General features: G+C 38.5%; 1 protein-coding gene across 1 annotated transcript in view; it reads left to right on the top strand.

Annotated features, from left to right (window-relative positions):
- LOC121885326 (atrial natriuretic peptide receptor 2) overlaps window positions 1–12,531 on the top strand; it is a 63,352-nt gene that overhangs the window by 12,768 nt on the left and 38,053 nt on the right. The window contains exons 3-6 of the mRNA XM_042394686.1: window positions 3,239–3,352; window positions 3,807–3,942; window positions 5,357–5,451; window positions 12,162–12,297. Coding sequence (XP_042250620.1) covers window positions 3,239–3,352; window positions 3,807–3,942; window positions 5,357–5,451; window positions 12,162–12,297 — 481 coding nt within the window. The remainder of the gene's footprint in view (window positions 1–3,238; window positions 3,353–3,806; window positions 3,943–5,356; window positions 5,452–12,161; window positions 12,298–12,531) is intronic.

The following is a 12,531-nucleotide window of genomic DNA, read 5'->3' as shown; positions in this document are numbered from 1 at the left end:
AAAATATGTCAAACTTAGCCTGATAATCAGACTGAATTGACATATTGTTATCACTTCATTGTCAGGGAGGTTATCATTTTCTCCTAACCATTAAAAACAATTTAAGAGTTATTTCTGTCAGTTGACTTGACAACAACTTGTATATCTACGTTGATCTCATACATGCCAGTTGCATTTTTGTGGCAATTTTTCTGGCAATGCTCAGAATCTGCATCTATAAATCTCTGATCTTGTCATAGCTGTGTTCCTTTTCCATCTGGGGAAGCAGTTGTCAACGAGTGCCACACCAGACCTAAATAAGAAATCCCCAGCAAAAATCTGAAATGTGGGCAGAGATTTAGAGGTCTGGGACAGAGCAAAATCCAACTAGCTGTCCATATTGCATCTGAATATTACTTAAGTAGTAACCATGTTTCAATTACTGTGTCTGAGAATGATAACAAGAACTAGCCAAAGCAAGTAAAAGCAGGAGAAGCTTTTATGGTAATGACAACCATGCATAAGAGAAGCTTATGTGCACTCTCCCAAGGACACAGTCACACTTTAAGGAGTGAAATACTTGCGTGACAGTAATGAATGGGAGGACATGTTTTCACAGGAAGCCATTTAGCCCTACAAATTAGTGCACTGAGACAGAAAGGAGTGGGCACAGATGTGTTGCTCGTCTAATTTATCTCCTTGAATGTCACACTGGCTTCTCTGAATTCTTTTAATTTAGTGTTCACTAAGTTTTGAAGGAGAGCGGCTTTCTGAAATTAAATGTAGCATTATATTGAATTTATAATGACAGTTTTCATCATAATGGACTCAACATATTTTGGCAAAAAATAGAGTTACAAAACATTAACTTAGGATAGTCGAGAGATTAATGTCTTCCTTTGAATTCTATTTGAAGAACTTAGGGGTGATTTAGTTTTATGCCTGTATGCATCCTCACACATCCCCACCTTTTATCTCTGCACATGTGGAAATATCATCTTAGTTGTAATATTTGTTTTTCTGAAATGTGTTATTAGCTAGGGATGCAAAGGTCAAGTTTTAATACGAATAAATAGTCATTTAATTTGTTCTGTCAAAGCATATAAAAACACTTTGTGTAGACACTTTTACTCTTATTTGCAACATAAGTATTTTTTTGTATTGAGAAATTCTTCAAAGAACTATTTTAATCAGCCTAAACAAATTCAGTATATTGCAGTTTGTGTCATACCTGTGTCTATTCACAAGAGTTGGATTTATTGCAATCAAATTGAAGATTGTAGACACGATTAAGTGAGTGATTTATTTTTGGAGTGTTGAAACCATGACCTGGTATTTAACACCTTCCATGATACATTGTGATCTCACTATCTCTTTATCTGAAAATGAACTGCTCATAACCCTGGCTGGAGAACAACATTTTGGCTCCCATTTTGCTGATCATGTAAGAAGTTAATTTGTCTGCAAGCCATAACAGGGCTCATTATGGCAATATGCTTCCTTCAGAGCAATAATTGCTTGTGGAAATTTGTGGTGGGTTTCCAGTAACTGTTCTAACATGAAAAACGATCTATATCTTTCCAGTTAAGCTAAAAGACTTCATAGAAATGTGAAAAACTTGTTTTTGTGAAAGCAGCAAGTATCAACAGAATCAAAGGTCAGCTGGAGCAAATATTTGGACTGAAATGTCTGGCAGAATATTTTACTATTGTATCCAAATACCTCATCAAACATTTACTTCTGCCACTACTCATGTGGTGTTACAGCAATTTGTAACCGATTTTTTCCAAATGAAAAATCATGAAAGAAGACAGGTTGCCACTCATTATGTCAGCCTGTCATTTTAGAACTAGCAGTGTCTTCACTATTTTACAAAACACAAAGTTTGATCAAGCAAGCATTTTTTAGAGTGTATAGGTCACCTTTTACATTTACAGTGTACATTTTTCAAGATCTGAAATAAAAAAAGCTGCATTCAGCTTGATCATCATGGATTTTTTATTTTATCTTGTTGTAGTGTTTTAAGATAATGACACGATTCTAGAAGATTCAAAAAATGGAATTACAGGAACATATGATAGGGAGGTTTCACAGTGGCTGATTTTTTCTTCATCTCCGCTGATCGTATTACACAGAACGGTTTTGTTACTGTCATACAGTATCCATCTACTTTTGATATCAAATGACTGCACAAATCTAAAAAAAGGGATTTTCTTTTGGGATTCCAAAACTGCCCAAAAATGTTCATTATTATGAGTTAGTATGCTAACACCTCAATGATTGCATTTTATTAGCACTGACCCTCAAGTGGAAACCAATGAAACATCAGTATATTTTGTGCTATACTGAAATACAGTACAAAACTAAGTGTCTTGTGGTGACATACATTTTATATTTTACTATATATTATTCATATATATTTATCATTATATATATATATTTTACTATATTTATTTTATGGTGACACAAATTTCAGTAATGTGTTGGGAAACTGCATTGTAAACAGACAGAAGGGTGGTTTCACAGTGGCTAGCGTACAGCTCTTTCACTTAATCTTAGCTAATAACCTATCCACCTATGCTGTCTATACAAAGTGCATATTGTCATTTGCCTACAATATCTGTCTATTTCTGATATCAGATAACTGCAGAATTATGTCAGAGGGACTTTGGGTCATGAAATACTTGCAGCTTAAACTTAGCAAGTTAGTTAACCCTGTTTTGACTGTTAGCACGCTAAAAGCTCAATGACCATTGGCAGGTCCTGTTAGCCATTTAGCCGCTTAGTCAATTAGCGGTTTGTGACACTCAACCACAAACAACAAGATGTCACTGACAATACCTACTAGTGTATAGTTTGGGATTTGCTATGCTGAAATGGTCACAGAGAGAGTTGCAGAGACAGGAATTTAGACTCTTAGCATTATTGACAACTAAGACCCTGCCAAGATGAATAAGAGTTGACTTGTTTACTCCATTAGTATAATTTTAAAATAAATGTAAAAATTAAGAATGAAAATGACACTGAATAATGTAATAGCAATTAAATTACAATGAAACTACAAAAATGTGTTTTCACAATGTTTTCACTTGACAGCAGCAGATATTCCAAATGCAGGAGGTTGGGATTCAGTGCATTAATTGCTCAAGGCCCTTTTAAAGATGAACACATCGGATGTTTCATGGATCAATACTCAGGCCCATACAGCTCATGCTGTAGTGTTTGAATATTTTCCTCTCTGTTTCTGTGTCTCCTTCAGTCTGTTTTCGTCATAACATACCGGCCTCCCGATAATCCAGAGTACAAAGACTTTCAGAGGAAACTCCATGCCAGAGCACAGAGGGATTTCGGTGTGCGTTTGGAGCCGTCATTGGTAAGTTATAGGCTATGAAAATCGTGTGCGTTCTCAGCATCATCACAACCTCTTTAATCTTTTATTGGATTTTGTGTGCAGAAAAATCCCGACTGTGCTGTGTAACTGTCAGCAGTTAATGATGAATGATGTTGACAGTGATGTTAGCAATGAATACTTTTTCTTTTATCACTGCTCTTACCTCAGCCATTAAGCATGTGAGTTTCACAAAAGCACATTAGACTGAACATTTCTAAAATGTATCATTTTGTGTATTTGATGGTATTTGGCACTTTCACTGGCCAAAATTGTATAATTTCACAGAAGTAGGCTCTTGAACCCTGGTTGAAGGATAGGTATTTCCCCCCCTTAAAAATGTTATGTAATTTTTTATTCCATCATTAAAGTCCTTAATCAAAACCTTGTGTATTGCACAAATCCCTGGTTGTTCAAGAGTACGACTCACTTCTTGCAGATGGACTACATTGCCGGCAGCTTCTATGACGGTTTTGTGTTGTATGCAACGGCCTTGGAGGAGACGCTGGCGGAGGGTGGAGCTCAGAACGATGGCATCAACATCACAATGAGAACGCTGAACCGTCGATTCTGGGGTGAGCAAACGTCGGTCATGTGTCTTAACTCATAAGAACTGCTTCATACATCAGAGTAGGGCTATGAACCTTTCTGAAGTTCAGTTAATCAGTCACAGTATATTTCTAATGTTTTACATACGCTTTCTGCTACTTTTACTTTTTTGTTTTGGTGTGTACGCCACATCCAAACCTGCAGTTACACATGGATATACATGTATATGACTTAATGCAAAATGATGTTAAATAAATGTGTGAATGAAGTCTCCACTTCCACTTAAAATGTCATCAGTCACTTTGCCGTAAAGCCCACGGCAGCCTCTCAGATAACAGGGAACAGTGCTCTCCAGTAAACATACAGTGAGGCAAAAAGACTGGCCCAGCTGCACATTATTGGAAAGAACCATTGAACCCAAAAAATGATTAAAATATGCCCTTTCAACACAATAATTATACTGTTATTGAACAGTTATCACACAACACTCCAGTTAATAGTCCATTTGATGCTTGATGTGGGTGCTCACACACTTCCTTGTTTACTTTGCTGGCTGCCAGATCTGCCCTCACATCATATTAGAAGAAGCAGAACAATGGGATTTTGTTGGTTTGGCTTAAAAGGGTTGATGAAGGTTGTTTTGCTCAGCATGATGGGAAAAAACAAGCAAAATAGGACCCATGTTGAAAGTAATAATGGAAACTTTCACTTCATTATTGTTGATGTTTTAACAATGTTTAATGTTACCTGTTTTTATTGGAAGCAAACGCTTTTCAAATATCCGATGCTGGCTCAGCGAATGCATTATTCTACTCAGAGGTCACATTCCAACCATTTATAGTTTTATTATGAAGTAGTATTATACTTTACTAATGCTCAGTATTAGATGCTAATGGAAATCTTTTAAAACAGGCTGGAAATTGTGACATATAAATCATAGTAATGCTGAAAATGATGCTCTACTTTTATGATTTTCAGAATAATCTGTCTGTGTAGTGCTCCATTAGAAACTATGGTGTGAAACTGTGCACATCAATACAAAGACATCAGTGTTGTGAGCATCACTTGTCACTTGTCAAATACTGTCTCTTGAAGAAGGACCTATACAAAAACATGGAAGTATTTTTGCTGTGATTCTTCAGGTAACATGTGCCCTTCCATAATAGATGTATGGGCATGTAGTATGTTGTAAAAATGTCTCTAGTGTCTCTTTATGTTAGTTAAAATAAGTTAAGTAAGTTAAGTTAAACTCTTAATAGTTTAACTTACACTGGCACATAACACTGGCCCATAAAATCAGTTTGACTACACAGAAAAACTCCTCTGAGTCAAATTTGAATGGGAGCAGATAAAATGAGCATATCTCAGTTTGTATAAGAGATGTATGACATTACACTGTCTGAATAAGACGTTTAATGCGCACGTTGTCTGTGTTTTAAGGAGTGACGGGTCTTGTTACCACAGACCACAATAATGCCAGGGATATAGATATCAACCTGTGGGCAATGACCAACCAGGAGACAGGAGAGTATGGGGTAAGTTGCTGCTTTTACTGTTTACATCAGTAATGTGCTTTGTATTCACTGTCTTAAGTATTTATGGTCTCCTGAGGGGGTATAATAGATAACTGAATGAACGTTACGATATTGTATCCCTAGTTCTATAAGCACAGGCGGAGCCCCCTACTGGACTCTACGGGTAATACTCTCCTCCAATCACACGCATGCAATTGCCCACTGAAATTTGCATCTATGTAGCTGGCCAATCAGGATGCGCCTTCTGATTATGTGTGCCTCACAAGGTATAAAACGCAGCGTGTCACTGCTACTCTCATCCGGAGACCACTTCAGTGGACAGCGTAGGAGCAGCAGGGTCCATAAGCATCAGACTGCCTAACTGAGCCCGACCGGCTATAGGTCATCCAAGCCACTTCAGCGGAGCAGTAGGGTGCCCAACCCAGCCCGTTAGTTAACATGAACATGAAACTGTGTAACCATGGCCTAAGCTTGCAGGGGTCACAAATCATACAACAGACACCCTGCACACCTCATTCCCTGAGACAATCACGCTACCCTTTTCACAAGTCCCGAGTTGCTCCTGCAAGCACGGACCTTGAGAAGGAGCCCGTCATGTCTAAGAGATAGAACCTTATGAATGGTCAAGGTGTAGACCGAGACGCTGCCATGCATATGTCCTCGACCCTCACTCCACTGAATAAGGCTGTTGTTACACCACATGTGGAATGCGCTCGGACCACAGTGGGGGGATCCTTACCCGCCTGCTTGTAAACTTGGGAGACGCACTCACAAAGCCAACTAGCTAGGTGCTTCTTGGATAGGGCTTTACCAACCACTCCATCTCCATAGCACATGAACAGTGAGAGAGTAGCACCGCTGTGGTCACCATGAAGCAGCAGGCAATTGGGGTGAACCAGGGCAGGGCACACAGCTCACTCACTCTCTTAGCTGAGGTCAGCGCAAGCAGCAAGGCTGTCTTGAATGACAAAGCCTTCAGAGAGGAGTGCTCCAGAGGCTCATAGGAATCACTCACTGGGGCCTCAAGCACTAATGGTAGTTCCCACTGGGGCTCGGAGACCTGCATCGCTGGGTTTTGTCTCCAGCGATGGTCAGGTCTGTTGCCAAAGCCCTCATGACAGGAGGAAATCACTGCTGCATACACTTGAATAGTGGCATGAGACAGCCCCTTTTCCACCAGATACTGTAGAAAGGAGAGAACCTCTCCCACTGCACATGAAAGGCGGTCTCCTTTCCCTGCACCAACTTAGGAACCCCAACCACTTTGCTTTGTAGCAATTAATGGTGGAGCCAGATACCACTACTATACATCATATAGTATGTAACTATATGATGTAAGTTATATTTGAAAAGTAATGTTAACGCTTTGGGCCAATACAGTACTAGCACTATGCTGTACCACATGGACAACAAGCACCCGGCTGCAGCCCGAGGATGGCTCACAGTCAAAGCCAAAGATCACGTCGCTGCTAGCTGGGGGGACAAAAGTGTGATGTGCACCAGTCCAAGGCCATCACCCAGTTGGTTTGCTGAATGATTGAGACCGATGGCTGCCAGTCAGTGCAGCTGAGGGTGACGGATTGAAAGAGCCAGTTCAGTACCTCGAGCCCGAGTATGTTATGGTATCGAGAGCTACTGTGACTAAATGCATTGAAAATACTTTTAGGAGAAGAAGGATGAGCTAAAAGTCAAGCTAACGTTAGCACTGACCACCGACCACTGGACAGCAGCATGGCATGAAGATGAAGCATGCTGTCATCAGCATGATCATCTTCACAAAAGCTACATCACAACTTTTCTTAAAAATGGACTGGTTAGTTCCGGTGTGGTGTCGGTCTGTCAAAAGCAAAATTAACGGAAACTGATATCCCTAAGCAGACGCTGCCTTTTATACTGTGTGAGGCACACATAATCGGTAGGTGCGTCCTGATTGGCTGGCTACATACATGCAAATTTCAGTGGGCAATTGCATGCGTGTGATTGGAGGAGAGTTATACCCATCGAGTCCAGTAGAGGGCAAAGCCTGTGTGAGATAGAACTAACAATTTAGACATTTTTAAAGAGATGGTTGTTTTTTACTGTTCGACATGTTTCTGCTTGAAACAGGAGGTTTGGGCCAAAATTTTACTGTATATTGGGAAGAAAATGATAACAACAGAGGTCAATGGGTCATAGGCTGCATAATAAACACTAGTTTTTTTTGCTATTGGTGCTGATAACTCGCCTTCTCCATGAATCGTAGTTTCTTCTATCAGAAGAAATTATGGTGTTATTGCTTGGTTTTAGAACTAAGGTACGGGTTTTACATGATGAATCGCTTAAAATCTCTGATAATACATTATTGGATTGAATTTTCATAAACACCCCAGTGTTTAGAGTGTAAGAATAGTCATTTTGGTTCATGTTTGGATATTTGATGGGATTTTAATAGAAATTACATAAGATTTACACATGTTCTCTGGCATACAGTACATGTAATTGGACTGTAATGGTAGCAAGAGTAACAATCATAGACTGTAAAAAAATAATGGAGTAGCCACCGTGATGTCACCCATTGGTTTGTGGACTTTTATTTTGAAGCCTTAAGTTTGCATTTTGACCATTGCCATCATGGATTTTTGGAGCCAGAAGTGACTGTATTTGGACAAGAGGGTGGAGCTGACCCTAACACTAGCTGCTAGCTGCAAGCTGCAAGCTGCTAGCTTGGTTAGCACGGTGCATTTAGAGTCTATTGTTAACTGTGTTATTTTTAGTTTAATTTCATGCCTTCTACCATGGTGTTTTGCTTACAATCTCTTGTGAAGATAAACAGTGTTTATATATCACATTGTTCTCTTCAAATGGGCCACAGTGTTTTCACAAAAGGCTGAATGTATAGCATTCTTTTTGAAGAGTTAATGTGTCTTTTTTAAAAACTCTTTATTTATATGTGATGCATTTCCTAAAGAAAAATGTCTGTGATAAGAGTTACAAGTATTTTAACACCCATGCTTACTGTAGTGATTACATAAGTACTAATAATATTTTACAACATAAAATGTAAAACATTTCTCTATAACAGTAATTAGTTGTTTTTGATTTACACTTTGAAACTTTTTCATGAATCATTTTCAGTGTCACTATGTAAAGCTGTTGACACAAAATGATGATATTGACAGAAAACAATGGAAGAAAAGTCCCTCCATTTGTCTCTAATTACTGCAATGAGAATTTTCTCAAAATTGTTTTCAGCATAATTGGTTGTGTAGTTTAAAACCGCAGCTTTTGCTTGTGTTTGGCCATTGATGCAATGAAAGCAAATGTTCAACATCATGCAGAGAAAGGGGATATTACTATTTGGGAGATATTTTGGGGTCCTGACTTCTGTAATGATAAGATGCATAAAACCTCAAATTTCCATCACAGTCCGATGAAAATATTTGTGTGTTGCACTCTGCAAACAGCGCTGTGAAGCGCTCCAGTGTGTCTCTTTTTTTCTCTGTGGGCAGAAGAAGTGGGTTAGCTACATTTGACTTCAGTTAGAATTTCATAGTGGTCCTCTGAGGCTGTCAGCGTGACTTCCTGGTCTCATTTATCCTCAGCTTTTAATTGGTCGATTCGTATGGCTGATTGACCCGAGTAGCCAGCAGCCTGGTTGAAAACATCACATGCCGGTGTCAGATTTCAGAATCTCAGACTCCTGAAGATGTTGTCTAGTCGATAACTTATATGTTTTGTATTTACGGAACAACGACACACTCTTCTATCATGATCATGTTCCAGATATACGTATCTTATCTTGTTGTTCCATAGACATTGCTATGGATTAATACAATATCAACCATTTTTAAAACATGATTCTGACTTAACAACATGATTACCAGCAGAAACTATTACATAAATTTGGTAATAAATGATGTATAAATAATGATGTATAAGTTTGTTTGTTTTTTAAATGGAACTATTAAGTGAACATTTTAGATGAGCTCTTCTTTCCCAAAAGAATGTAATATTTATTTCTTTATTTTTATTTCATTTATTTATTTGAAGTATTTTTTATAAATCTCTTCTTTAAAATACAAAGTAATATGATCTTAAACACAAACCCTATTTTTGTGAGGAAGAGTAAACTGTAGAGAGTAAACATTAGGGAGATACACTGTGTGGCCAAAAGTATGGGGACATCCTGTCCACATACTTCTTTGTTTTGGTCTGGGACTAATGCTTAAGCATTTAATGACATTTTAGACAAACATGTGCTTCCGATGTTGTGGCAGTTTGGGAAAGGTGACCATATAGCCCAACATCAGTGGCCAATTTCACTAATGCTCTTGGGGCTGAATGGGAGCAAATCCCTGCAGCGGGGTTCCAAAATATGGTGGAAAGCCTGACACCATATAGCCATATAATGTAACTTCCATATTTTCAATATATTTATTAACATTGACATTTTTGTGATTTCAATACATTTATTAAGCTGCTCTGGAAAAAAGCAAAAATGTCCTTCCCTGTGTGCAGACATGAAGATATTAGAGGTTTTGAGAGTGAACGCCAGATTAAGTGAATAGTTGGTAGGAGATTTTTTGGCAGTGCAGTGCAGTAAACACAGGCTCTGAGCCGAAATACTGCATCTATTTCAGACTGTGCACCCTCTGCCCTTTCACCTATCATGTTCTACATCGTTTTGATGACCCTCAGTAGGGGTGATGGCCTTCAACGTTTTAGCAGAGACGACACAACATACTAGGAGCAGGGGTGGAAAACATTAAACCCCCTCCAGCTAGTTAGAAACACAGGAGTCATGTTTCACAGCAGGACAACAGATGCTGCTCATGACGCTGTACCGTTAAAATGAAGCTCACACAAACACTCAAGCTATTCAGTATGCTGGTCAAACGGCTTTTGTAGATGTAGCCCAATTCCTGATTAGCTTGAGTGTTTTTTTATCATAGTTCACAGAGGCTGCACGATGCTTATTTAACTTTTAAATGCCAATAATATAATACAATACAACATCCTGTGGTTTTAACTACTGAAGCCAAGACCTGAGATGATTATTTTAGGCTTATCTTAGTTTGATACACAACTTATGTATCTTGTTATCCTATGATATCAGAATGTTGTCTCAGGATTGTGACTTAAAGAGCTAATTATTTTTGTTTGTTTTTATTGTTTTTTAGGCCAATATCTGATGGTAATGATTTCTTTGTTATTTTTTCTCAAGATATCAAACATTGTGTTTGCCCTTAATAATGTCTTATTAGGAGCCTCACATAATCTTGAAACTAAGTTGAAAAGTTAAGTTGTTAGTGTAATATTGTAAGGTTATTGGGGCTTTTGAAAAAGATTTGCAGTGAGATGAATGCTGTTACTCATACTCAAAGGAATAGTTTGACATTTTGGGAAATACACATATTCACTTTCACGGAGTCTTGCCATCACGGTGAGGTTACCTGGCAACCAGTGAAGACTCCAGGAAGTCTCCAAGCACATAACTACACATAAAGCCGCAAATTGTCATTTTGACATTTCTGTTTATGTTTGGATTTGACAAATAAGGTAGATAAGAGGTTTATTAGTAATTAGTTAGAGATGCTGGTAGGTGGATTTTTTAACTGTGGACAGAGCATGGCTAGCTGTTTTCCCCTGCTTCCAGTCTTTACACAAGCTGATTGGTTAAACCAAAACAATACTTTGGTTTAGTCATAGACTAAATTGATTTTGTCCAATACTGGATAATATTGGACATATCGAATGATGATAGCACTAGATGAAGTCTGAGATAACCAAAGTTATTAAAATTTATCCTGAGGGTAAAATGAATGTCTATCCAATAGTTGTTGAGATATTTCAGCCTGGATCAAAGCTGTGGACTAACCAACAGACATTTTCATTCCTAGAGCCTCGCTACTAGCATGACTGAAAATACATTAGAAGAGAAGTGTGGGTGGATATCATGCATAAGGGTGAAACCAACAGTGACAATATTAATTAATTGCAGTATAACTCTGTTAAAAGTGCAGTGTGTAGAATTTAGTGGTATCTGGCGGAACGGACTCGGCAGAAATGGAATATAATATTCATAAGTATGTTTAAATCAGTGTATAGTCACCTGAAAGTAAGAATCTATTTTTTGTTACCTTAGAATGAGCCCTTGAAGAGAGAGGCCTCTTCCACGGAGCTTGGCATGTTGCACCACCATGTTTCTACAGTAGCCAAGAATGGACAAATCAAACACTGGCTCTAGAGAGGGCCTTTTGTGTTTTTTGCAGGTTTTACGGCAACCGTAGGTCCTCCTACACGCTTGGAAGGGGAGGGTGAGGGGTATTCATTTGGTTGCAATCTGCAACCTCACCACTAGATGCCACTAATTCCCTAATTTCATTGCATTTACAATACAATGACAATAAAGGCTTTCTAATTTCTAATTTCTAATTCTAAATCTTACCCACTAGTCCTTTAAAGCCACAAAGGGTTTGAATTCCAATAGCAAGCGTTTTAGTAAATACTGGTTTATCTCAGAATATTTATAGTAAACCCCAGGAACACGTTTCACTTTTACAGACAGAAACCCTCAAAGAGAGAATGCATTGAGTCACATAAGCTAGCTAGAAAGTGACATCAGGACTCTCTTTATGGTTGCACAACAAATGTCAAACAATGGTATCAAGACTGTCATTGACAATGAATGGATAATTGTGTCAAATTAGTTTTTTCCTTTGTGATTGCAGCTTGTTGCGTATTACAATGGAACGACCAAAGAGCTCATTTGGTCCCAGACAGAGAAGATTCACTGGCCCAGCGGGGGCCCGCCGCTGGATAATCCACCCTGTGTGTTTTCCACTGACGACCCCTCCTGCAATGAGGGTATGACCACACAATGAATCACAACTCTGCCTCATCCATCATCCATCTAGTCAGTAATGTTAAATCTGCCTACAGATAAATTATAAGTGATGTGACATTTTCTAAAAACACATAACTTAAGGTTGACTAATGGACACACTGATTTTGCATGAAATGTGATGACAAGGAAGTTCATTCACAGCTTTGACATCAAATGAAATTATCCTACACTTAATGGCAGATGTTTTCTCTTAG

This window comes from Thunnus maccoyii, chromosome 19 (assembly GCF_910596095.1).
Source record: "Thunnus maccoyii chromosome 19, fThuMac1.1, whole genome shotgun sequence".
Taxonomy (NCBI): domain Eukaryota; kingdom Metazoa; phylum Chordata; class Actinopteri; order Scombriformes; family Scombridae; genus Thunnus; species Thunnus maccoyii.
The sequence above is the reverse complement of the archived record's forward strand: the minus strand, read 5'-3'. Positions and strand labels throughout refer to the sequence as shown.